General features: G+C 40.1%; 1 protein-coding gene and 1 pseudogene across 1 annotated transcript in view; one reads left to right on the forward strand and one right to left on the reverse strand.

Annotated features, from left to right (window-relative positions):
• Positions 1 to 9,406: 9,406 nt before the first annotated feature.
• LOC139006288 (protein ZAR1-like) lies at positions 9,407 to 12,932 on the reverse strand (annotated as a pseudogene).
• Positions 12,933 to 13,655: 723 nt separating this feature from the next.
• The window catches only part of BRCA2 (BRCA2 DNA repair associated), a 90,342-nt gene continuing 80,040 nt past the window's right edge, over positions 13,656 to 23,957 (forward strand). The window contains exons 1-9 of the mRNA XM_070409345.1: positions 13,656 to 13,728; positions 14,252 to 14,356; positions 17,293 to 17,538; positions 21,216 to 21,324; positions 21,960 to 22,009; positions 22,101 to 22,141; positions 22,344 to 22,455; positions 23,197 to 23,246; positions 23,747 to 23,858. Coding sequence (XP_070265446.1) covers positions 14,290 to 14,356; positions 17,293 to 17,538; positions 21,216 to 21,324; positions 21,960 to 22,009; positions 22,101 to 22,141; positions 22,344 to 22,455; positions 23,197 to 23,246; positions 23,747 to 23,858 — 787 coding nt within the window. The 5' untranslated portion in view covers positions 13,656 to 13,728; positions 14,252 to 14,289. The remainder of the gene's footprint in view (positions 13,729 to 14,251; positions 14,357 to 17,292; positions 17,539 to 21,215; positions 21,325 to 21,959; positions 22,010 to 22,100; positions 22,142 to 22,343; positions 22,456 to 23,196; positions 23,247 to 23,746; positions 23,859 to 23,957) is intronic.

The following is a 23,957-nucleotide window of genomic DNA, read 5'->3' on the forward strand; positions in this document are numbered from 1 at the left end:
TGAGATTTCAGCTCTAAACAGCTTGGCATATTTGTGTATATACCTATACATGTGTTTTCCTCTGAAATTATCCTCAACATTATATTTCTTAAAGTGAAATAAGAAGCAGGCAATCTTGACAACTAAAAATTAAATGATGTGATAAATATCTTAGTTGTCTACCTAGAAAATACAAATCATGACAAGTGTAAAGAAATAATTTTCTTTTTTAAAAAAATATTTTTTTTTATTGATTTCAGAGAGGAAGGGAGAGGGAAAGGGAGAGAGAGACATCAATGATGAGAGAGAATCATTGATTGGCTGCCTCCTGCACGCCCCCTATTGGGAATCGATCCGTGACCTCCTGTTTCATAGGTTGATGCTCAACCATGCTGGCTGGGTGAAATAATTGTTTTCTTAATTTTCCTAGTCTTTACACAATATCATTATCAAACTTTTTATTGTAGTAAGATATACATAACATAAATTTTACTGTTTTTTTGTTGTATGGTTCTGGGGCATTATGTACATTCACATTGTTCTGCAGCCATTACTACCATCTGTCTCCAGACCTTTTCATCTTCTCAAACTGAAACTCTGTCCTCACTCAACACTAATCCCCATCCCCTTTCTCAGTCCTGACACCCACCATCTAATTTCTGTTTCTATGAATCTGACTGCTCTGGGTACTTCATATAAGTGGAATTGGTTCTTTTGTGACTGGCTTATTATTCTTAGTACAATGTCCTCAAGATTCAAGCATGTTGTAAAGTGTGTCTGAATTCCCTTTAAAAAAAAGATTGATTGATTTTAGAGAGAAGAAGAAAAGAAGAAAGAGAAGGAGGAAGAGGAGAAGAAAGGAAAACATAGACTTGCTGTTCCACTCATTTATGCATTCATTGGTTGCTTCTCATACGTGCCCTGAATGGGGATTGAACCTGCAACCCTGGTGTATTGGGATAACACTCTAACCAACTGAGCCATTGACTAAGGCTCCCTTCCTTTTTAAGGCTGAATAATATGCCACTTACATGTTTATCCCTTCTTCTAATGATGGACACTTTCGTTGTTTCCACCTTTAATCAGAGTGAATAATGCTGCTATGAACATGGGTGTGCAAATATCTGTTCACATTGAGATCTCTCTCTTTTAGAAAAAGCAGGGAAAATGGGAAAATTCACACTTTCTTGAGTTATTGTGATTCAAAATTGCCCTAAATCTACATTTTTGGTTTGGAAAAGTAGATATCACGATTAATAAGGAGCCTGAAATTTTTGAATTGAATATATTAGGTTATTTTCCCCCTAACAATGTAAGAGAAGTAAAACCAAAAAATACTGACTCTTTAAAGAGTTGCTGTGCTATATAAGATGATGATTTAAAATGCTTTTTAAAATAAGTCACACACAGATGAGTGATGACCAAGAAATCATAGAACTGTGGCATTTACAGGCCTAGATGGTGAGATTCCAAAATCCAGGTGACAGAATGCTTATAGAAACCCGAGAAAAAACCTACCTTGGAACCTGGTGACAAGGCCCTCACTGCAACCATGAGATTATAGCAGTTTGCTAATATTGCTCATTATACCACTTTTGAGAGGAAGCAGTGTATGTTTATGTGTTTTTATTTTCCATTTTCATGGTTACCCTAACGGAACAACAATGGCTAGATAGCTACATTTGGAAACACAAACTCCAGAGCAATGGAGTGGTGAGGTTTTGTGGAGGGAGGGTGTGCCAGGGCAGGCGCAGGAGGGCCCTAGGAGGCTGGTGCTGGCTGGGCCCTGCCATCCTGAGGGAGCCCAGGGACCTGGGAGCAGGCAGCACCTGCAGTGACCGTTGCTGACAGCAGGTGGAAGCAGTGAGCAGCTCCCCATCATTCTGGGTTCCACTCTGGCCCTTAAATCTGAGAAACTGGTTTCCCAGTCACATGACCAAGTGGCACATAGTCCTGGATGGGTTACCCACCTTCTCAAAGAAACGGAAGAGGCCAAACTAACCACTAGTTTCTGGTCTTTTCCTAGCAAAAACCTGCCATCTTTCATGATTTAGCTTTGTGTTCCTGAAGACCCCCAGTAGAAACTATATCAATGGCATAGAAAAGACTGGAAGGAAATACACTGGGGTTTCATGCTAATACTTCCGAGCGGGGCTGAGAAATGGGACTCCCACTTTTTACTTTATATGCTTCTGTATTTGCTTTTTAATGCAAATCATTTTAACTCTATATATTAAAGAAAAGTGAAAGATAATGGTAATATTCTATTTCCATTTATCACCCCAGAAATACAAATACTGAAAGTATTATGAACTTTTTGTTCTTTTGTGATAAAAAATATAAACAGGCCAGCCGGCGTGGCTCAGTGGTTGAGCATCAACTTATGAACCAGGAGGTCACGGTTCAATTCCCGGTCAGGGCTTATGCCTGGGTTGTGGGCTCGATCCCCAGTGTGATTCTCTTTTTCATCATTGATGTTTCTATCTCTCTCTCCCTCTCCCTTCCTCTCTAAAAATCCATTAAAATTTTTTAAAAATATATAAACAGAAAATACTCCTATGCTTCTCATAGACAATAAAAATATTTGAAGACCTTCTCTAGTAATATTTCTCAATTAAAAGCAAACAAACCATAGTCTACAAAACTACCACCTGGACAGGCAGACTCTCCAGGGCAGGCAGACTGCTAATCTGAACAGATCTGAGCCCTGATGAAAGCAGCCCGTGGAAACGGCTCCATGGGGATTTTAAAGCAACCAGGCACTCCAGTTTTGCCCCATTCCTGCAATAAATCACCACTCATAAAGGGAGCTCTGGGCTCATTTTCAGCTTTTAGAATGGCCAACAAAGTTCTGCCCCCTAATACCTATGAAAGACCCCTGCGGGCCAGGCCCGTGCTGGACCCTGGGGAGCGAAGCAATGCAGAGGGGCCTTAGCTGAGCCAGTCGAGCTGGCAGAGTCACAGCAGGTCCTTCCTGGATCTTGGCCTGTGTCGTAGGTTCCTTGTCAGCATGGATGGACCGGGAGAGTATTATGCTGAGCGAAATAAGGCAGTCAGAAAAAGATAAGTATCAGATAATATCACTCATATGTGGAATCTAATGAACCAAATAAACTGATGATCAAAAATAGACCCAGAGTCATAGAAGCATGAACAGACTGTTAAACCTCAGAGGGAAGGCAAGGGAGGGTGGGTGGGAAGAGATCAACCAAGGACCTTGTATGCATATATTCCTGGCCCATGGACACAGACAATGGGGTGGTGAGGTCCTGGGGCGGGGGGTGGGAGTAGACTGGAGGGGGTCAATGGGGGAAAAAATGAGACATATGTAATACTTTCAACAATAAAGAATTATAATAAAAATTTTAAAAATAAAATTGGATTTTATTCCTATACTAGAGGCCTGGTGCATGAATTTGTGCATGGGTGGGATCCGGCCGCCCATCCCGATGGGGGCCAATTGGGGCCGGGTGGGTGGGGGGTAGGGGCCGTGGAAGGTTGGCTGGCCAGCCCGGCCCCCAATCGGGGTGGGGTGGGGGGGCAATTGGGGGCCGGGCTGGCCGAGGGAAGGGGGCCATAGAAGGTTGGGGGCTGATCAGGACCCTGATCAGGCCGGTTGGCTGCCACAGTGTGCATCATAGCGACCGGTTGTTCCAGTTGTTTTGGTCATTCTATTCATTCCGTCGTTCTGGTCACTTGGCTTTTATATATATAGATGCCACGAAGAGGCCAGTATTGTGCAGTTGACCGCAGTCTACTTGGCCCACTTAGAGCCTGGGTAGGATGTAAAATTAGATTCACTTCCCTGAAAACCCATCATTTAAACCAGGGGTCCTCAAACTATTGCCCGCGGGTCACACACAAATACAAATATTGTATTTGTTCCCGTTTTGTTTTTTTACTTCAAAATAAGATATGTGCAGTGTGCATAGGAATTTGTTCATAGTTTTTTTTAAACTATAGTCCGGCCCTCCAACGGTCTGAGGGACAGTGAACTGGCCCCCTGTTTAAAAAGTTTGAGGACCCCTGATTTAAACAGAAATTAAATTCTGCAATTGTGCCTATGGGATTTCTGCAGGTGAATGTTCTAATTTCAATTCTTGTGGAAAATGAAAGCTCATGTTACACAGTGTTGCTCTTTGAGGGATCCATGGCCCTGAAGTGGGGCTCCTTCTCCCTCCCACTGAGAAGTGAGAAAGGTCGCTCTGTATTCAACCCGTCATTGTAAACGTCCAAATGTCAATAGAAACAGAAATTGCCTCTCCCTTTGGGCCAGATTCCAGATATTATTTTTTTCTAACTTGTTAATTATTTGGAAATGTCACTGAAATGATTCCCCTCTCAATTTAATAGATTTTCTTTAAATCCCTAAGCTTATTTTTGAACTCTAATGTCTTACCTATTAACTTTACACACATTATTTTTAATCTGCAGTATACAAGACATTTATTTTCTTCCATTCCTGTGTTTAGGAGCCCAGGCATCCAGTTAATATTACACATTCTGTAATACTTAATATCACTACATTCACAGTACCCAAATCCATTTTTTAAATTCTAAATAATATTTATAGACTCGCTCACTTATTTATTTATTTTTTAAAAATATATTTTTATTAATTTCATGGAGGATGGAAGAGGGAGAAAGAGAGATAGAAACATCAATGATAAGAGAGAATCATTGATTGTCTGCCTCCTGCACACTCCTCACTGGGGATCTAGCCTGCAACCTGGGCATGTGCCCTTGACGGGAATCAAACCTGGGATCCTTGAGTCCGCAGGTCGACGCTCTATCCACTGAACCAAACCGACTAGGGCTCACTCACTTTTTAAAAAAACACCTTTATTTTACTGATATATTCTTTTTCTCCCCATGAAATTGACAGGAAAAAGACACCTTAAATTTAAAAAGAAAAGGAAAAGAGAAAGCCAGACTATTCTGATATTCCCTGGCTTTCTTTAATCTTTAAGTGATCATAGATTTTTCATCTAAGAACACCTAGAATAAGAACTATGAATACAATTCAGACATCCTTTTAGGAAATTAACCTAACAAAATTAGATATCTTTTCAGTTTAGGCTTTTGTCTCTCCTATTAACACTTCCTTTGATTCTTTAGTATTACTGAATAAAATCCTTCTTCTGAAATTTTTTCTTTTAAACTTTTTCTTCAGATATTTGTAACATTAATTTATGAGAGTATGGCAAGATTTCAAAGGGTAAATGTTTTTGCAAATACATTTACAATACATTCCTGCCTTTGCCTCACCCCACCCCCACGGATAGTCTAAGTAACTTTAAAATATAAGTTGTAAACATTAAAGTCAGAAAATGTACTTCTCTGACTAATTTTATATTATACCACAAACGCTTAGGTTTATTCATGCAAATATTTCTTATTGTCCAGAGGATTTTTCCCTCTTTGATTATAGAATGTCCTAACAAAACTTTTTATGGTCAGTTAGGAATTAAAATAATACTAAAAGTAGTGAACTCTTTCTAGTACTATATTTGAAGATGTTTGGTACATAAATGTTAACTTAGATCATAATATTTACAAAACTCTTACTAAAATGATACGTTTGTGCTATAACAGTATCTTTCCTAGGCTAAATTGTTACTGAAAATAACCATTTTAGAAGATAAGTAATAAAAAGTGTCCTTAAATTTAAATCACTAGTTCTGTGGTTGGTTAATTGTTTTTATTGATAGAATCACTGAGTGGATTTTCAGAATAACAATTTTTATTATTTTAGATATAATGAGCAAATATTGTGTGCCTACACAAGAAACTTGAGACATGACTGCAGTGGCTGTTCTGTCTTTTCACAGGTACTTACTGACTTACAATCATGTTTCCCAGGGTTCTTCCAGCAGTGCTACCACTTCTCACGTGTCATGAAGAAGTAATTTTGGACATGTTTGCCTCACCTGTCCCTCAAGTCTTCCTTCATCCCCGATCCTGCTCAGCTCTGATGCATTTAGGGAGCTGGAGTTTATCGCTCTTGGGGAAGACTTTTCTGTATGTAATTACAAGAATTGCATGTTGTGTCTTTGCTTTAATGACATTTGGCAATGCCCGTTATGTGTCTCATTCCAAGTCCTGGTCAGAAATGCACTTCCCACATAAACAATTCCTGCTTTATAAGTACACTTTGGGGTGATTTTCAAGGATACAGTATAACAACAACAACAACAACAACAACAAAAAGACTGGCCTCAGTCCTTTGATGGCTCTAAGGTAACAGCACATTCAAAATCAATCCCCAGAACACAAGTTGAAAAGTTCCCACATTTCAGACCCTAAGTGCAAAATCTGTTCTGATGGATGTTTTGGAAAAAGCCTAGGTTCTATGGACAGGGAGGTCCTAGCCAGCCTGGCCCAGGTGGCACCTGAGCTGGGCATTTCAATAGCTCTTAGGAGGTCAGTGGCCCTGGGCTCATGGGTGATGGAGGGATGGGAGGAGGGGCTCTCATGGACCTGGAGCCCATACACAGCCCGGAATCCCTGGCCATGGCCGGGCCCCCAAGGGCAGGAGGACTGTAGGCTGGCATAGCCAGGGCCGAGATGCACCCCCAAATGGGTGGTAGACAACTTGTCTGCCACTCAGAGTCGTATAAAGAATGCTCTGTAATTCACATGGTCTCTGGAATTAGAAGGTGTGCGCTCAGTGGGGACCCATAACACTTCTGTAAGATAGACAGTCTCATGCTTGCGTACAGGCCCAGAAACCAGGGACACAGACAAGGGTGTGAATTCCGCACCTCTCCTTTCCAGCCATGTGACTTCAGAAGTTATTTTATCTCTTTGACTTTACAAATGAGTTTTCTCGTCTGAAAAGTGAAAATGGAGTTGTGAGGACTAATAAGAAGGGACGGAAAATGCTCTGCAGAGTGCCAGACCCAGAGTAGCATTAATAAGATAATCCACAGGCTGACCAAATGTCCTCCTACCTACACATTTTCACCGTGTACCTTTATTTTTTATTATTTTTTCATTTCATGTTTATTATCAGTGCATCAATATAGAACATTTTATAATGATTAGTGACATGTGGAAACCAAGTTTTTCCAACACCATGTGCTAGTAAGTTCTTGTAAGTTTCAATTTCCCCCCAAAAACATAACTAACACAATTTTAGGAGATGGTGATACTATCAGCATAATTCACTCAAATTAAAAACATGTCAATACTTAAAATCATACACATGTAAAAAACTTCATAACAGTAAACTACAAAGTTCACTCTGGAAATGTAAGCAGTTTTTTCAAATTGTGACTTTAAGATTTTTTGTAATGTTAAAAAATATGGTGAGGAGTGTGTTGAGAGAGGCAGAAAATAAAGAGCTTCTGGTTGATGGATTCAGCATGTCTGAGCAAGGATATGTTATAAATAGAAGTCTTTCACACAATGAACATACGAGCAGTTCTTGCATCCATTGCACCTACAGGACAGGCGTCTCCTTGAAGAATGCTCATTTATACAGGATCTTCTGTAAGATAGAGGTGGCTACCTCTAAGGATTCCTCTTTGACTAGAACAATATCAGCCAGTCACAAAAGGAAAAATGCTGTATGATTTCACTTATGAGGCACCAGAGCAGTCAAACTCATAGGGACAGATAGTAGACGATGGTTGGGCAGGATGGAGAACTGTTAACTAGGAAGAGTTTTATTTTTGCAAGATGAAATTTCTGGAGATGGATGCTGGTGATGGTTGCACAACCGTGTAAATATACTTAGAGCAACTAAATTGTACCCTTAAAATGGTGAAAATGGTAAATTTTATATTGTGTTTATTTTACCCCAATTAGAAATATATATATATATTTACACACACACTCACACACACACACACACATATAAGCAAAAGAAAAGTTTTAAATACATACATAAAAGGACTCAACACCTGTGTACAGCTTGATGAATTTGAACACACCCAGGTAAGCAAAACCCAGAGCAAAAAATTGAACATTTCTTCACCCCAAAGCCCCCTCTTCTTTTTTATGACCACCCTTCTTTCTGTTGTCATTACTCACTCTAAAATTGTTCCTGTGGAAATGATGGAGACCATTGGGAGGGAGAAGCGAGGGAAAATGAGGAAGGAAGCAGTTTGTGTTGTGCTAGACCTGTGATGGAATTTCAGAACCAAGCCCTGGGATGCAGAGGATGAAAAGTGGTCCCAATGCAGGCGTATAAATGGAGAAGGATTTTTGTGCCTTTGAGGACAGTTGATCCAGTACAGGGGTGGGGAATGTCCATTCCTCGGGCTGTATAAGGCCTGCAAAATCATTTGGTCTGGCCCTGACAAGGCATTAGGGGTGAGTTAATTAAATGTTGATCAAATATAGCAGGCTATTTTTTTTATCTGTCCATATTTTACAATTTAATACAAATTTCAAAACATAAAGTAGAACAATATTCTCTATGTTCAAATCCACTTAATTTTATCTGAAACAATATTTATAAAATAAACAGCTTCTGCAACAAAATCAACATTAGGAGGGTTGTTTTTTAAAATTATTTTTTAACTAGAGGCTCAGTACACAAAATTCATGCACGGGGGTGGGTGGGAGGGGGAGATCCCCTCAGCCCAGCCTGCACCCTCTCCAATCCGGGACCACTCGGGGGATGTCCAACTGCCGGTTTAGGCCTGATCCCTGGGATCGGGCCTAAACCGGCAGTCAGACATCCCTCTCACAATCTGGGACCGCTGGCTCCTAACTGCTCAGTTGCCTGCCTGCCTGATCACCCCTAACTGCCCCCCCTGCCAGCCTGGTTGCCCCATGCAGCCTGCTGTTCAGTCGTTTAGTTGTCCCTCACTAACCCCCTGTTGGCCTGGTTGCCCCACGCAGCCTGCTGGTCGTTACTGTTACTGTGATGGTGTTCTGGACAATTTGCATATTCCTCTATTATTAGTATAGATCCGTGATGGTGAACCTATGACACACGTGTCAGAGGTGACATGTGAACTCATTTTTTTGGTTGATTTTTCTTTGTTAAATGGCATTTAAATATCTAAAATAAATATCAAAAATATAAGTTTTTGTTTTACTATGGTTGCAAATATCAAAAAATTTCTATATGTGACACGGCACCAGAGTTAAGTTAGGGTTTTTCAAAATGCTGACACGCCGAGCTCAAAAGGTTCACCATCATTGGTATAGATGGTTATAGTGGAGCCAATTTTCCTCATAAAGTACCTATTGGGACTTAGCACACTCTTTAGGCTGCTTGAATACAACCAAGAATGTGGTATTAATATTATAATAAATATTATGTATCGACTCAGTCAAATATTCAAGATAAAAGGACTGACTATTGACTTAACCCTAAACCAAAAATATGTCTGGCATGGAGGATGCCATGATGAATGAGATAGCATTAAGTCACACTCCATTAGGAAACACATTCTTCCTCCACTTAACATCATTGCCCACACACTTTTAACTTACTAGTTCCAGAAATGCACTTCACATAAACACTCTCCCATCTGATCTTACAATCTTTACACAAAATAATTGCCATATTTTGGATCCAAAAATGGAAAATAAAGAGGAAGAGTCTTTTAATCCTAGAAAAGCTTGTGACTTTGTATAGGAAATGCAAAAGGCCTGTTTAACCTCATTCACAGCTGTTCTCAAGGTAACTACATTAATTCAGTGTCTCATCTGTGAAGTGTTACTCTGGGATTCTTCTCCCTACAGTCTCTCACACTTTTTCTGTGTGTTTTTTTTTTCTTTTCTTCTCTCTCTCTCTCTCTCTCTCGTTAACCCTCATCTGAGGATATTTTTCCATTGATGTATAGAGAGAGTGGAAGAAGAGGGAGAGGGAGAGAAACATCAATGTGAGAAAGACACATCGATTGGTTGCCTCCCGAGCACACCCCGACGAGGGCAGGGTATTGAGCCTTTAATGGAGGTACGTGCCCTTGACTGGAATAGAACCCTTCAGTCCGTGGGCCCACGCTCTATCCACTGAGCCAAAACAAAATTCTGATTACATATTTCACTGATTGCAACCCCTCTTTGTCTCCCATTTCCAATTAATAATGATTGCCAGACTTTTGGTTAGCAAATGCTTAAAGCTGACACTCTACTTCAAAAAGTTACAAAACATGGAGGCCATGTAAAATACAGGTTTTTAGAACTTCCTCTCCTTCGTCAAATAAAAGGAGGAAGCGGGAAGATTTTGTTCTTGTTGCCCCAGAAATGTAAAAGCGGAAAGAGAGGAAGGGGCCAGCAGAGGACTGAGGAGGGGAAGACAAATTTTGCCCGGAAGTTGGGTTTCCTGAGAGGGTGGGCATCTCCCTGGGCCTGCTTGCTCCGCCCAGGACTAGAGGCATCTTCCTCCCCCAACTTGTCCTGCTGCCAGAGTTCCTCCTGCTTGTCCTCTTGCAACCCTGGCCTTGGTGGTGACTTCTGCTGCTGCTGGCTTTCCTCTGTGGGACCCGAAAGCTCCTTCCTCTCCTTGTCCTTCTCATCCTTCCCATCCTTCCACAGCTGGATCAAGCCCCTGAGGCTCAGCACTAGTGAATAGTAGTCCCAGGCTGGTAGGGGTACCTTGGGGCCTCTACAGCCCCAAGGAGAGCAGCTGTGCAGGCTGAGAAGGCCCAGGGAGCACTGTACCAACCTGAGCACACGTAGGCTCACCTGCATGCCTGCCTCCTTGGTGTTGGCCTTGCATAGCCGCAGGCCCAGGCTGGGGTTCATCTGGGAGAGAATGGCCTTAAGCTGTGCCCTCTTGTAAGGGTCAGTGCAGTAGGCCCAGGCATTCGTGGGCACCACAAGCCCCGTCCTGGCCAGGAAAGTGGGGGCACCAGTGTTTTGCTTCCAGTCAGGCTGTTGGTGGTCAGAGAGTCCAGGCTGGCCCAAAGGCAGTGTGTTCTCTGGTACAGGCCCTGGGGACTTGGACAAAGTGCTCTATCTGCTGCCCAGGCTTAGCGCAATATCCTGATTTAGTTTGCATCTGTCCTTGTTCTGTCTTCCACCTTCATCTGCCCCTTTTTTCTTGTGTTCAAGTTGATTCAGGTTCATCCCTATCTTTTCCACTTATTTCAGATTCTGGTGGGAGCTGTGTGTATTACCCTAATTCTGTGGTCGGCAAACTGCAGCTCATGAACCACATGCGGCTCTTTGGCCCCTTGAGTGTGGCTCTTCCTAAGCCTTAGGACTACCCTAATTAAATTAATAACAATGTACCTACCTATATAGTTTAAGTTTAAAAAATTTGGTTCTCAAAAGAAATTTCAATCATTGTACTGTTGATATTTGGCTCTGTTGACTAATGAGTTTGCTGACCACTGCCCTAATTGAAGGGAGTGGTGGGGGAGAGCTACCTACCTACAGAGGCCTAATTACCACCTGATTCAAATTGCTCTTCTCTATCTTTTCAATTCACTGCTCCCGAATCTTTATTTCAAAGCTGTTTTTCATTGCTGACTTATTCACACTCATGCTATAGTTAGCCACTCATTTATTTATTTCAATAGTAATGTACCATTTTAGAGATCCTGTTTTAAAGCATATAGTAAAACAAATACAAGGAGTAAATTATTTGAACAACCTTATACTAGAAGAGTGTAAGGAAGGAAATATATTTTTATGGCAGGGCACAGGGACCATAAAGTTATGGAAGGGGAGAGATATATATATAGTGAGAGAAAATATATTTCAGAGGGTTGTATGACATGCCCCCACCGTCCACCACAAACATGTGAGGGTAAGCAAATTGTTCTGATTTAGAGGGTAAATGCAGATTTAATGGCAGGATAGTATCTAACATCAAACCCACTTGAATTAAAACCTGGGCCTTGTTACCAGGCAAGTTACTTAACTGATTGTTTCCCCTATGACAGTACTGTTACTGTCTTCGAAGGAGGAACACACAAGGCCAAAAGGGGTGAAGAATTATGAATTTATTAGGTCATCTAGAAACCCAGAGGGGCTGAGCCCCCAAATGGCGCCAGCACCCAAAGATGGGGAGTCAGAAGTTTTTAAAGGACTCTAGGCGGGCTTTTTCTGGGTGGAGAATTCTCTGTGCAGGCCTGGATTCCGGGAAACTCTGGAGGGGAGAGATAATGGTCTTAGCAAGTGGAATGTGATCTAAGCAAGCAGAGTGCCCATTGTGAAGTGGCCTAAAGGTCAGTTCCCAGGGGAGGGGGGATCAGACCTAACAAGTATCTGTACTAACCAATTTATAGGATTATTGTAAGATTAAAATGTGCTCTTGCTTGTGAAGCACAAAGCAGACTCACATGTTCAATAAGCACAACTATTGTTAGATAAGGATTCCAGACCTGTGTTCTTTGCTGTTCAGACCTAGGTGATCATAAGCTTTGGTATTTCTCTGTATTAGTAAGCTGAGGGTTATGATCAAACTGAAATGATACCTACAGAAGCAAGTAGAGCCCACCTTTTTTCCTTTTTTAAATCTTTATTGTTGAAAGTATTACAGACGTCCCTTCCCCCTCCCCCCCTTGATTCCTTCTAGCCCACACCTGCCCCCCCCCCCAGGCCTTCACCACACTATTGTCTGTGCCCATGGGTTATGCATGTATATGCATACAAGGTCTTTGGTTAATCTCTTGTCAACCACCCACCCTCCCCCACCTTGCCTCTGGGATTCCACACTCTGTTCCATGCTTCCATGTCTCTGGAAACACTGTGTTCATCAGTTTCTTTTGTTACTTGGATTCCACATATGAGTGAGATCATGTGATACTTGTCTTTCTCTGACTGGTTTACTTTGCTTAGCAGCATACTCTCCAGGTTCCTCCATGCTGTCTCAAAGGGTAAGAGATCCTTCTTTTTTACAGCTGCATAGTATTCCATGGTGTAAATGTACCACAGCTTTTTTATCCACTCGTCTACTGATGGGCACTTGGAGCCCACCCTTGTTCTAATCCAAGGCTGCTTCTACTGCTTACTGCTCAAGAGCCTTCCAGAAGCAGCAGGGCCCATGGGCAGCTCCCACCTCCAGAACCCAGTAGAAGGCTTTCCAGGCCATAAACAAACCCGAAGTAAGCCTTGTGGGCATGTCAGACCCTGTGCATGAGGACAGGGTCCTCCCTTCCGGGGAAGTTTGAAGGGGACAACAGGCTCACACGGGGTGGTCAGTACCCTAAGACTGTAAAGGGCTCTAGGGCAGCCTGCAGAGGGGAGCAGCTGACACCACAGGAAGAGTTACGGCGGATTCCCCATTTCTCAAGCAGGAAGACAGGCTCAAAGTTCTTGAACCTGCTAAGAGCATCACAGGAGTAGAGCTGAAGTCCCCTGGCTTCACCTGTCAGCCCGCCCACTCCACAGGGAGCAGGGGACCGAAATGGTCATCCTCCACGGGCCACACCGGGTTTCCAAGGTTGGCGGCTGCGGCCGGCACAGAGGCCTGTCAGTCAGAGACAGAGGCCCGAGAGCCCCCAGCGCGAGACAAGCTCAGCTAGGGATCGAGTGGCGGAGCGTTCGCAGGGCGGCCCTGGGAAGGCTCCGGAGAGGCCCCGCCTACACGGCCCTAGGCAGACTCCCGTGCAGTCCCACCAGGCCCTGCGGCTCGCTAACCGAGTCGGGGGCGGGGCCTGCCGGGCTTCCGGGCGGCGCGCGCTGCGGCGGCGCCGTGACGTCATCGGGAGGCGTGTGGCCGCGCGGCTTTGGCGCGAGCAGTTGAAAGCCCGGCGGGGCCGGGCTGCGGGTGCTCGGGAGGAGGCCGCCGCCGGGAGAGCCTGCGGAGTCCGCGGAGCGGCGTCTGGGGAGGCGGTCAGTGCTGCGGGGGGACGCGAGCGGCTACCGGCCACCGGCGGTCGCTGCCAGCCCCGCGCGGGTGGGGACGATGGACCGGCCTCTCGCTCGGCCCGGCTCCTGGGACTCGGCCGCGCCGCCCGCTCGGGGCGGGCTCTGGGCCGCAGCGGGTGCCCCGTCTGAAACCTCCTGGCGCTCCGGTTCCTTTCCTGGCCGCTTCCGACTCTGAGTCCGCTCCACTGCCCCCGCTGGTGCTTGTGGGGTGGAGGCGTCCTGATTTCCATTGGCGTTTACCTCTGATGGGAGCCCTCGCAACACGTGACTGGTTAACGTAAATCATGTCAAAAACGCTGTTTTTGAGTTGCACTTGCCGCATGTCCAGTGCTTGACGTGGCTGGGGCACTGAGTTGGGCAGCACACACACGCAGTGCTCCCCCCATCGCAGCGAGTCCCTTGTCGTCCCAGAAGATGGGACCGAGATCGGTCAGTGTGAGTCCCGGAAGGACCGCACCCCTGAAGTGTGTTCTGTTCTCTTTTACAGACTCGTTTTCCAGGTGTCGGAGTAATATCGTAGAGAAAATGCCTATTGGGTGCAAAGAGAGGCCAACCTTTTTTGAAATTTTTGAGACGCGATGCAGCCAAGCAGGTACTGACAGATTTTATATAAATTGATCAATTGCAGTGAGCAATGTTTTCAGAAAAAATATGTAAATACGCATGCTTGCTGGGAAGAATCCAATACTTAACGTTTTTGTTTACACTATAAACTTCTTTATGGAACCGTAAGTCCAGTTAAGAGAATGAACATTTACAGTTACCAAATGATAAGAAACTGTAATTTCTTACTATTTAATCCTGGTGATTAAAGAGGAGACTGGCTCCTTGATTGGCAGTAGACGAATTAATATTAAATCACAGAACCTCCAGCAATTAAGAATCATTGGCAATTTTACTTTGTAGCAGAAGTCATAGTTTTTATTCTCAGTACTCCTAACTCTTAAAAATGATTGAGGGTCTCAAAGAGTTCTTCTTTATGTAAGTTGTCATATTAGAAGTTAAAAATAAGAACTTTAAAAATATTTAATAATTCACTTAAAATAAAAATAAAACCAATGCATATTAACATGAATAACATTTTCATGAAAAATACTTTTTTTTTTTTTTTTAAAGATAGTGGCTTTGTTTTACATTTTTTCCATTCTCTTTAATATCTGTCTTAGAAGATGGCTGGGACCTCATGCCTGTTTCTGTATCCAGTGTGTTGCAATAGTTGCTTTGGTAGAGGTCTGTGAAGAAAACCCAGCCTCACACAGTAATGTAGTTGGAGAAAAAAGGAGTATTTTAATAGTCTTCATTTAATTGTTTGTATTTTTCTTCCATACTACACCAAAACTTAAGTGGTAATTTCTTAAAAGTTGCAATGTAGAATCTGAAACCATGTAATGAAATGTTCTTATTATTTTTAAAAATGTATCTTTATTGTTGAAAGTATTACGATATCCCCCTTTTTTTCCTCATTGACCCCCCTCCACCTCCCCTGTTCATATTCTTGTTACATTAAATTCTGTTATTCTTTCTTGAACTTTGAATCTTTTATCCATATTGCAACATCATGCATTGATTATTTTGAAAGTGCCTATGTTTTGAATTACAAATATTCCATATATTAACACATTGCATTAAACAATCTATAATAATAAAAGTGTAATATGCAAATCAAGCAAACAACCCAAGAGCAGAACAACTGTCCAGATGACCTTCCAGATGACCACGCTATGACAACCACTGGTGCCAGGCCAGCCAAGGCGGGTGTGATGCCATTGGTCCGGGGCCTGGCCGTTGCCCCATGATCACCCTGCAGAGGGAGGCCCAGGCCACTGGTTGGTAGGGCGATTGATCAATCCGGGGGCTCCATGATCGCCCCAAAGAGGTAGGCCCAGGCCACCGACCTGTGGGCTGTGGCGGGTGGGTCGGGCCTCCCTCTGCGGGAGTGATCCATCACGGAGCCCCGGCCGGCCGGGTGGGCAGGGCCTACCTCTTTGGGGCGATCAATTGCGGGGCTCCCAGACTGTGAGTGGGCATAGGCCGAGCTGAGGGCCCGCCCCCCCCCCCCCACCAAGTGCACAAATTTCATGCACCGGGCCTCTAGTATTAAAAATAATCATACTTGCACCGAAACCGGTTTGGCTCAGTGGATAGAGCATCGGCTTGCGGACTGAAAGGTCCCGGGTTCGATTCCGGTCAAGGGCATGTACCTTGGTTGCGGGCACATACCCAGTAGGAGATGTGCAGGAGGCAGCTGATCGATGTTTCTCTCTCATCGATGTTTCTAACTCTCTATCTCTCTCCCTTCCTCTCTGTAAAAAATCAATAAAATATAAAAAAAAAATAATCATACTTGTTAGTTCACTGATGTCATCAGAAAAGTCTTTTAAGATTGGGAGGATGTCAAGCTGACAGCCTGGTAAAGTTTAACAAAATTCTAATTCTCATTTGAAAGCTCACATTGTTTCATTGCTGTTGTTTTCCCTCAGTGACAGGCTCACTTCATTCGTTTTTGAAAAAATGTCTCCCAAATCATCCAACTCAGAATGAGTTAGTTTGTCAGTCATTCTTCCTAGTAAAAATGGCTTTCTGTGGAAAAAGTGCTAATTTACCTCACACTCATCACATGAGTGCTTTTATAGAGAACTATTGTAGTTAAATATGCAGAAATGCTTTATGCATACTTTTCTTTTTGTCACAGGGAATATTAAAAAGACGTGTTTTATAATATTAATATTGGGCTTTAATAAAACTAATTGTTACTACTTCATTAAGGACATTTTAAATTAAACTGGCTTTTTGGTTTTGGGTGTATTTTTTAACAAGTGCATGGTGATGAAGAATACAGTGACTAGTACAGTTTGTTGCCACTGCTTTGGTTCATGCAAAGGTGTCATCAGTTTCACTCACCAGTGGTGCAAAGTCAGCATTGTGAAAAAGTCAAAGGATGCCTTGGTATTATTATGAAAATAGTTTTGACCTAATGAACCTCTTCAAAATGTCTTGGGGAACTTTCCCCCATGTGGTCCACAGAACACATTTAGAACAGCTGCTTTAAGAGTGGGTAGATCAGAGTAGAAGTTTTGCCATTTCTCTTTAACAGATAATCTTTTGATTCCTTTTTATTTGTGAGCCTACAATGTAGGCTCTACATGTTACTTATACCTATAGATTTATCACATCTACTTATGTAGTCTCTATAAACAATTTGAATTGTGTCTGTGGAATGCATTCTTACTATGGTTTTTGTTTCTGAATCGTGAATATAAAATAAAGAAAACTTTAGAAGAGCTAATAGAGTTAAGAGCTATCTCCTTGTAGCTTTTGTAAACTTGTTATACCTTGCTACAGATTCATAAAAGAACAAATGATCCTGTTTAATTAATATACTTCAACAAAAGTCATCCACAGCCCAGATCTCAAGCCATCCACAATCCAAATCTCAAGCATCCTTTTCTTTGTTATGATCTTGACTGGCTCATGAATTTTTCTGTGTCTCTGATTAAAACCAAAATGAGATTTTTATTTTTCTTACAGATTTAGGACCAATAAGCATTAATTGGTTTGAAGAACTTTCTTCAGAAGCTCCCCCATATAATTCTGAAACTGCAGAAGAATCTGAATATAAATCCAGCAGTTATGAACCAAACCCATTTAAAACACCACAAAGGAAACCTTATCATCAGTTGGCTTCTACTCCAGTAATATTCAAAGAGCACGGTCTAACTCTGCCACTGTATCAATCTCCCTTAAAAGGATTAGATATGGACAGATTAGATTTAGGTAAGTAGTAAGTTATAGACTAGAGAAAAATATGAAGTAGGAAATCAGACAAACCTGTATTAAAAATCTCTGCTGTCATTAACTGTGTCATATTGGTCAAATCTACCTCTCTGGCTGCATTTTCCCCACTTAAAAAATGGAGATGATGAAAAAAATATCTGATGATAAGTTTGGATTAAATAATTCTTTTTTACTCAATAAATCCCTTTTCCTCCTTCCTTTGATGAATATATCCTGCCTATTGAGATTTACTAAGTTGTATCTTACCTATACTAAAACAACAACAACACTGGGACTTAATATTAATTAAACTATATTCCTGCAGGCTGTCACAGAGGACAGAGATGATTTTTATCAATATGCTATAAATCCCTTGATTTGATAGTAGTTTCCCTGGACTATGTGCCAGATATTTCCAATCAAATATTGCTCATTTAAATATTTGTTATTTAAGTAACATTTTTAAAGTTATAGTGAATACATAATTCAGTTGACTAGTCTCAAGACATTTTGCTTTTCAGTTTACTTTAAATTCATTATTGAAATGTAAGACTTAAGCTGTTTTTAACCTACTTTGTTTGAACATGTAGTGTATTATTTTTTTAAAAAGTTATCCCTGAAGTTCTATGAGGAACTGTGCTTCTCAGCAGTCCTTCATTTTGCATAAAATATGAGTTTATCTTACCATTACTCAGCTTATTTATGAGAGTCTCAAGTTTTGTGGGAAATTTGTATTTTGGTATGTACTTGTTTTTGCCTGGTTCATTTTTTTTTTTTCTTTTATGCTTTATAGTTGCATTTTTATTGCTGAGCCAGTATTGATACTTTATTAACTAAAGTACTTTGTTTATATTAGGGTTTCTTTGTACATGTCTTTGGATTTTGACAAGTTTATAATGTCATGTATACACCATTACAGTATCATACAGAATAGTTTCACTGCCCTAAAAATCCCCTACTCTCTAATTCACCACCACCGCCCTCCCACAAGTCCCCTGAACCCTTGGTAACCACTGATCTTTTTACTGTCTGAGGTTTTGCCTTTTCCAGAATGTCATATATGTAGTCGGAATCATACAGTATGTAGCCTTTTCAGATTGGCTTCTTTCACTTAGCAGTATAAGATTTCTCTATGTCTATGGCCTGACAACTCATTTATTTATCACTGAATGATGCTCTGTTGTATGGATGTACCAGTTGGCTTATTCATTCACCAATTGAAGGATATCTTAGTCACTTCCAAGTTTTGGCAATTATGAATAAAGCGGCTATAAACATTCATGTGCAGTATTTCTTGTGTGGACTTAAGTTTTAAACTCAGTTGAGTATTTACCAAAGAGCGCATTTGGCTGGATCCTTTGTTAGAATTGTATTTAGTTTTGGCCCTAGCTGGTTGGCTCAGTGGATAGAGCGTTGGCCTGTGGATTGAAGGGTACCAGGTTCAGTTCCAGTCAAGGAAACATGCCTGGGTTTCGGGCTCAATCCCCAGTAGGGGGTGTGCAGGAGGCAGCCGATCAATGATTCTCATTGATGTTTCTATCTCCCCCTCTTCCTTCCTCTCCGAAATCAATAAAAATATATATATTTTAAAAAGAATTATAGCCCTAATAGGTTTGGCTCAATGGATAGAGCGTCGGCCTGTGGACTGAAAGGTCCCAGGTTCAATTCCGGTCAAGGGCATGTACCTTGGTTGCAGGCACATCCCCAGTAGGGGGTTTGCAGGAAGCAGCTGATCGATGTTTCTCTCTCATCGATGTTTCTGACTCTCTATCCCTCTCCCTTCATCTCTGTAAAAAATCAATAAAATATATATTTTTAAAAAAAGAATTATATTTAGTTTTGTAAGAAACTGAAAACTTCCAAAGTGGCTGTACCATTTTGCATTTCTGCCAGCAATGAATGAGAGTTCTCTTGCTCCACATCCTCACCAGCATTTGGTGTTCTCTGTTTTCTATTTTCATTCTAATAGGTATGTAGTAGTATCTCCTTTGGTTATTTTTTTTAGTCCATTTTTTTTTTTTTCTGATTAGGACCTTTTTAAAGTGAATAGGGAAAAGGTGAAATTTCAAAATACAGGTTTAGCTACTTTTTAACATCTTTAAAAGTTTCATAGGAGAAGGAGGTGGGATATTTTGTTGAAGTGGGGTTTTTAACTTATACATTTGGCTTATTAGTGATTATATCTACTCCCTCTTACTTGAAAAATGAGAATATAGTGCAATGTTTTGTGTATACTATTACAAATAGTTTTCAGTTTGGTCTTTGCTTAGTTTATTAACACTGATATGGCTTATTTTCCCCACAGCTTCTCTAAGTTAGAGATTGTAGGATCAGTTAAAGCAACTATTTTTAAAAGCAACTTTTAAGAGTAATAATAAGTGCTTCAAGTGCCCAATTTGTGATATAAAAAGTAGGAACATTAAAAGACTGTAGATTGCATTTGATAGAGTGATATACAGCTTTGAAAACCCCATCTGAGTAGTATTGTCTAAGAATGTAGATGTGTTCAACAGGAATGAAAGCATTATGTGTTGCTATCTATAACCCACTTTTCTAATCCTTGCTAATTCACTCAGCTAGTATTGATGTAGTGACTACAACATATCAGGCAATTATTGTGGTTGCTAAGGATGCTGTTATAAGTAAGATAAGATCTCTACCTCAGGGAACTCAGTCTAACAGGGGAAACAGGAACAGTGTATGATAAACTCTGCAGGGAACGCATAGGAGGGCACTCAGTCTCACCTTAGGGATGACTAAAGTTTTCTGGAGAATGTAGTTTCAAAATGGGAGTCTGAAAGAGGATGTTCCAGGTCAAGAGAAATGAGAGAAAGAAACAGTTTGTGCAAAGGCCTAGGCTGAGAGACCATTGCAGGATATGCAGGTGGTTGTGTGCAGCTGAAAAGAGTATGAAAAATGTTATCATAGAAATTAAAACATTAGATCGTGAAGGCCTTTGTTATGAAGTTTGAACTTGATATTGAGAACAAGGTCTTGAAAGGTTTTCTTCAGAAAAGTCATATGGTCAGATTTAGTACCTTGGTGATTTTCAGTAAAAGTCTTTTCCTTTACCCTTATCTTCCATGATAACTTAGTACTGTCTGTAACTTAATAATAGGACAGTGATGGCGAACCTTTTGAGCTCGGCATGTCAGCATTTTGAAAAACCCTAACTTAACTCTGGTGCCACATGTAGAAATTTTTTTATATTTGCAACCATAGTAAAAGATTTATATTTTTGATATTTAATTTATATATTTAAATGCCATTTAACAAAGAAAAATCAACCAAAAAAATGAGTTCGCTTGTCACTTCTGACACGCGTGTCATAGGTTCGCCATCACTGTGATAGGACATAGCACATTCCACTTTGTCTTCTATTGGTGCACATTTCAAAAAATTTCCCACTGTATTCTGAACTCCTTGAGGTTAAAGCTGTATCTTGATTGCATTATTCAAAATGCCGTATGTGTATTATATACTTTTAATAAGGTTGTTGAAATGGGGGCAGACATCCGTTTGGGGGAGGAATCAGCAAACTGAGATGCCAATTCAGACTGAATTCCCCATACATTCTCCTTTCCGGCATAGACGAGACTGTTTTTAAATACTTCCAGAGAATGAAAATTCACAATATAGAGCATATATATCCTCACTGAATTATTGTACTCTTTCAGGAAAGCATATTACCAATAGTAAATATAAAAGTTGTTGCACAATGAAGGCTAAAATGGATCAAGCAAATGATGTTATCATCCCACCTCTAAATTCTTGCCTTAGTGAAAGGTATGATGAAGCTATTATATTAAAATACTTAAATGAAGCATTTACCTACATATGATATTTGTTTTTATAGAAATGCATCTAATTTTCACACATATTTTGTTTGAGAACTTGATAGAGGATCTTCTATTTTTAAATAACCTCCTTTTAGGTTGAGTTCTTTACTATAATAATTTCAACATTAGGAACATTTACTCTGTTTTTCGTATCATGTTGAATTCACTGATTTTTCTATACTATGAAGTTTTTAAGTAAAAATACTGATGATAAAAACAATGCCTTTGAAATATCAGTTTAAATTATTTGCATACTTTGAATCACTGGAGAGAATATGATGCTATTATCGATTCATTTTACATAATTTTTAACTCAAAATATATAATTCCTGGCAAGTGAAATTTATGAGTACTTTATATATTTGAATGGCATTTGAAACAAGTTAGTGTTTATTTAATTCTTCATGAAATGTTACATTTTTAAAAAAGTAATATAAAATATTACAAAGTGGTATAATTTTAATAATTGATATGACTGGGAGTCCTTATTTTTTCAATAAGATTAGTATTTTTTTTTTTTTTTTTTTTGCCATTTCTGTTATCTCTTAAATAATCTGAGGGATTTGCTTTGTTTTGTTTTAGTCCTGGTATTCTACGGTGTACACATGTGACACCACAAAGAGAAAAGTCAGGTATGATTAAAACCAAGGCTTTTTACTTTTTAAATATTCTAAATTTTAGTAAAAATAAAACTTAGTAATTTTTTCCTTGTTTTACCTCCAGTGCTATGTGGAAGTTTATTTCATACACCAAAGCTTATGAAGGTAAATATTCTGCCCAGTTTATTTTTGTTATGTAGTGACAACAGTGCTATACCTTTGCCCTGAGATTTACAGATATGCACCTACGATCTCACAGAGGCATTCAATAAATGATAAACGGAAAAAAAATAAATGAATGAAAAATATTCTTAAAAAATATTCATCAGTGTCTTTCTATGAAATAAACTATTTTCTTTATTTCCAGGGTCAGGCACGGAAACATATTTCCGAAAGTCTAGGAGCTGAGGTGGACCCTGATATGTCTTGGTCAAGTTCTTTAGCCACACCACCAACCCTTAGTGCTACTGTGCTCATAGGTAATTCTGTCAAATGTTTTTATAAGAAGGTAGATGATGTTGATATATCATCATCTCTAATGCTGTTAAAAAGAAAATATGAAAAAATAATTAAATAGTAATTAGATAATCCTGCCTTTAATAAATGTATTAGTTCAAAATAGTTTTATTCTGTTTAGTGCAGACTGTTATAAATCAGAAGTACATTAGATGGTATTCTATAGGATTCAGGTTAATTTATATGCAAACCAGGAATTTTTTTTATTCTAGCAAAAATGCATTCCATTTTAATTCATCTTTAGCTGGAAATTTAACTTTGCTTTGTTGTTGCTCAGATGCAATAATACAGGTAAAATCATGTTGAAAATTAAAAAGTGTTTAACATTTAACATGCCTTTAAGCTGTATTATTGTCTAAATAAATGCTAAAGTCTACACTCATTAGCTTTCAAGTCATGACCCCACAGTTTCATCTGATTCTTCAAGTCTTTGCAGACAGTATTACCTTAAAGTCAGTATCACCAAACCATAATTCCCTACCACCTTGTGAATGGTACTAAGAAAGTGAGTAATATAGCTTAATCACTCTGTTGCTTGACCTTTCTAAATACTATACTTGGATCAATTCTGTTTCAAATGTGTCATTTAATTCAATAATGTATGTGTCTTTTGATGTCTGTCCAAAAAATATGTAAGTTTTTGTATGAACTTTATTGTATGATGTACAATATGATATAGATCAATTGAATTTTTTCTTTTACAGTCAGAGATGAAGAAGCATCTTCAGCTGTATTTCCTAATGATACTACTGATGTACGTAAATATGACAAATTGATTATGCTGTTGCAATTGTTTATTTTAGGATGCCTTGAAAAATTATTTATATTGCATTTTTTTATTCCTTAATTTATGATTTATCTAAACCTTTAAGAAAGTCTCTAAACCTGTTTCTATATGTGATTTTCTTTGACTTCCTATAAGAAACTCTGCTGTCTCTCTGTTTAAGAAGAAATTGGATATTTATGGATAGTAAGAGTTTATTTATTAGTGATTTTAAAATGTAACTTTTGCCCAGCTGGTGTGGTGTGACTCAGTGGTTGAGCATTGACCTATGAACCATAGGGTCACAGTTCAATTCCCGGTCAGGGCACATGCCTGGGTGGTGGACTCAATCCCCAGTGTGGGGGCGGCGGGAAGGGGAGATATAGGAGTCAGCCAGTTAATGATTCTCATCATTGATGTTTCTATTTCTCTTTCCCTTCCTCTCTGAAATCAATAAAAATATTAAACATATATATATAAAACTTTTATAGATTTTGAAAAGCTATTTTTCTGACCACGATGAAGGTTTGAAGGAAAATGATAGGTTTATCCCTTCCGGGCCAAACAATGAAATAAAAAGTCAGAGAGAAGCTAAAAGTTATGGTAAGTTTTTATGTTTATTTGTTTTTAATTGACATAATTGAAGCATTGTTCCTCTTAAAGAAAAAACATAGTCTTCTTTCTTGATGACTGAAAGTATTG

The sequence above is a fragment of the Myotis yumanensis genome, unplaced genomic scaffold (genome assembly GCF_028538775.1).
Source record: "Myotis yumanensis isolate MYYU_CA2020_CCGP unplaced genomic scaffold, mMyoYum1.0.hap1 SCAF_3, whole genome shotgun sequence".
Classification (NCBI taxonomy): Eukaryota; Metazoa; Chordata; class Mammalia; order Chiroptera; family Vespertilionidae; genus Myotis; species Myotis yumanensis.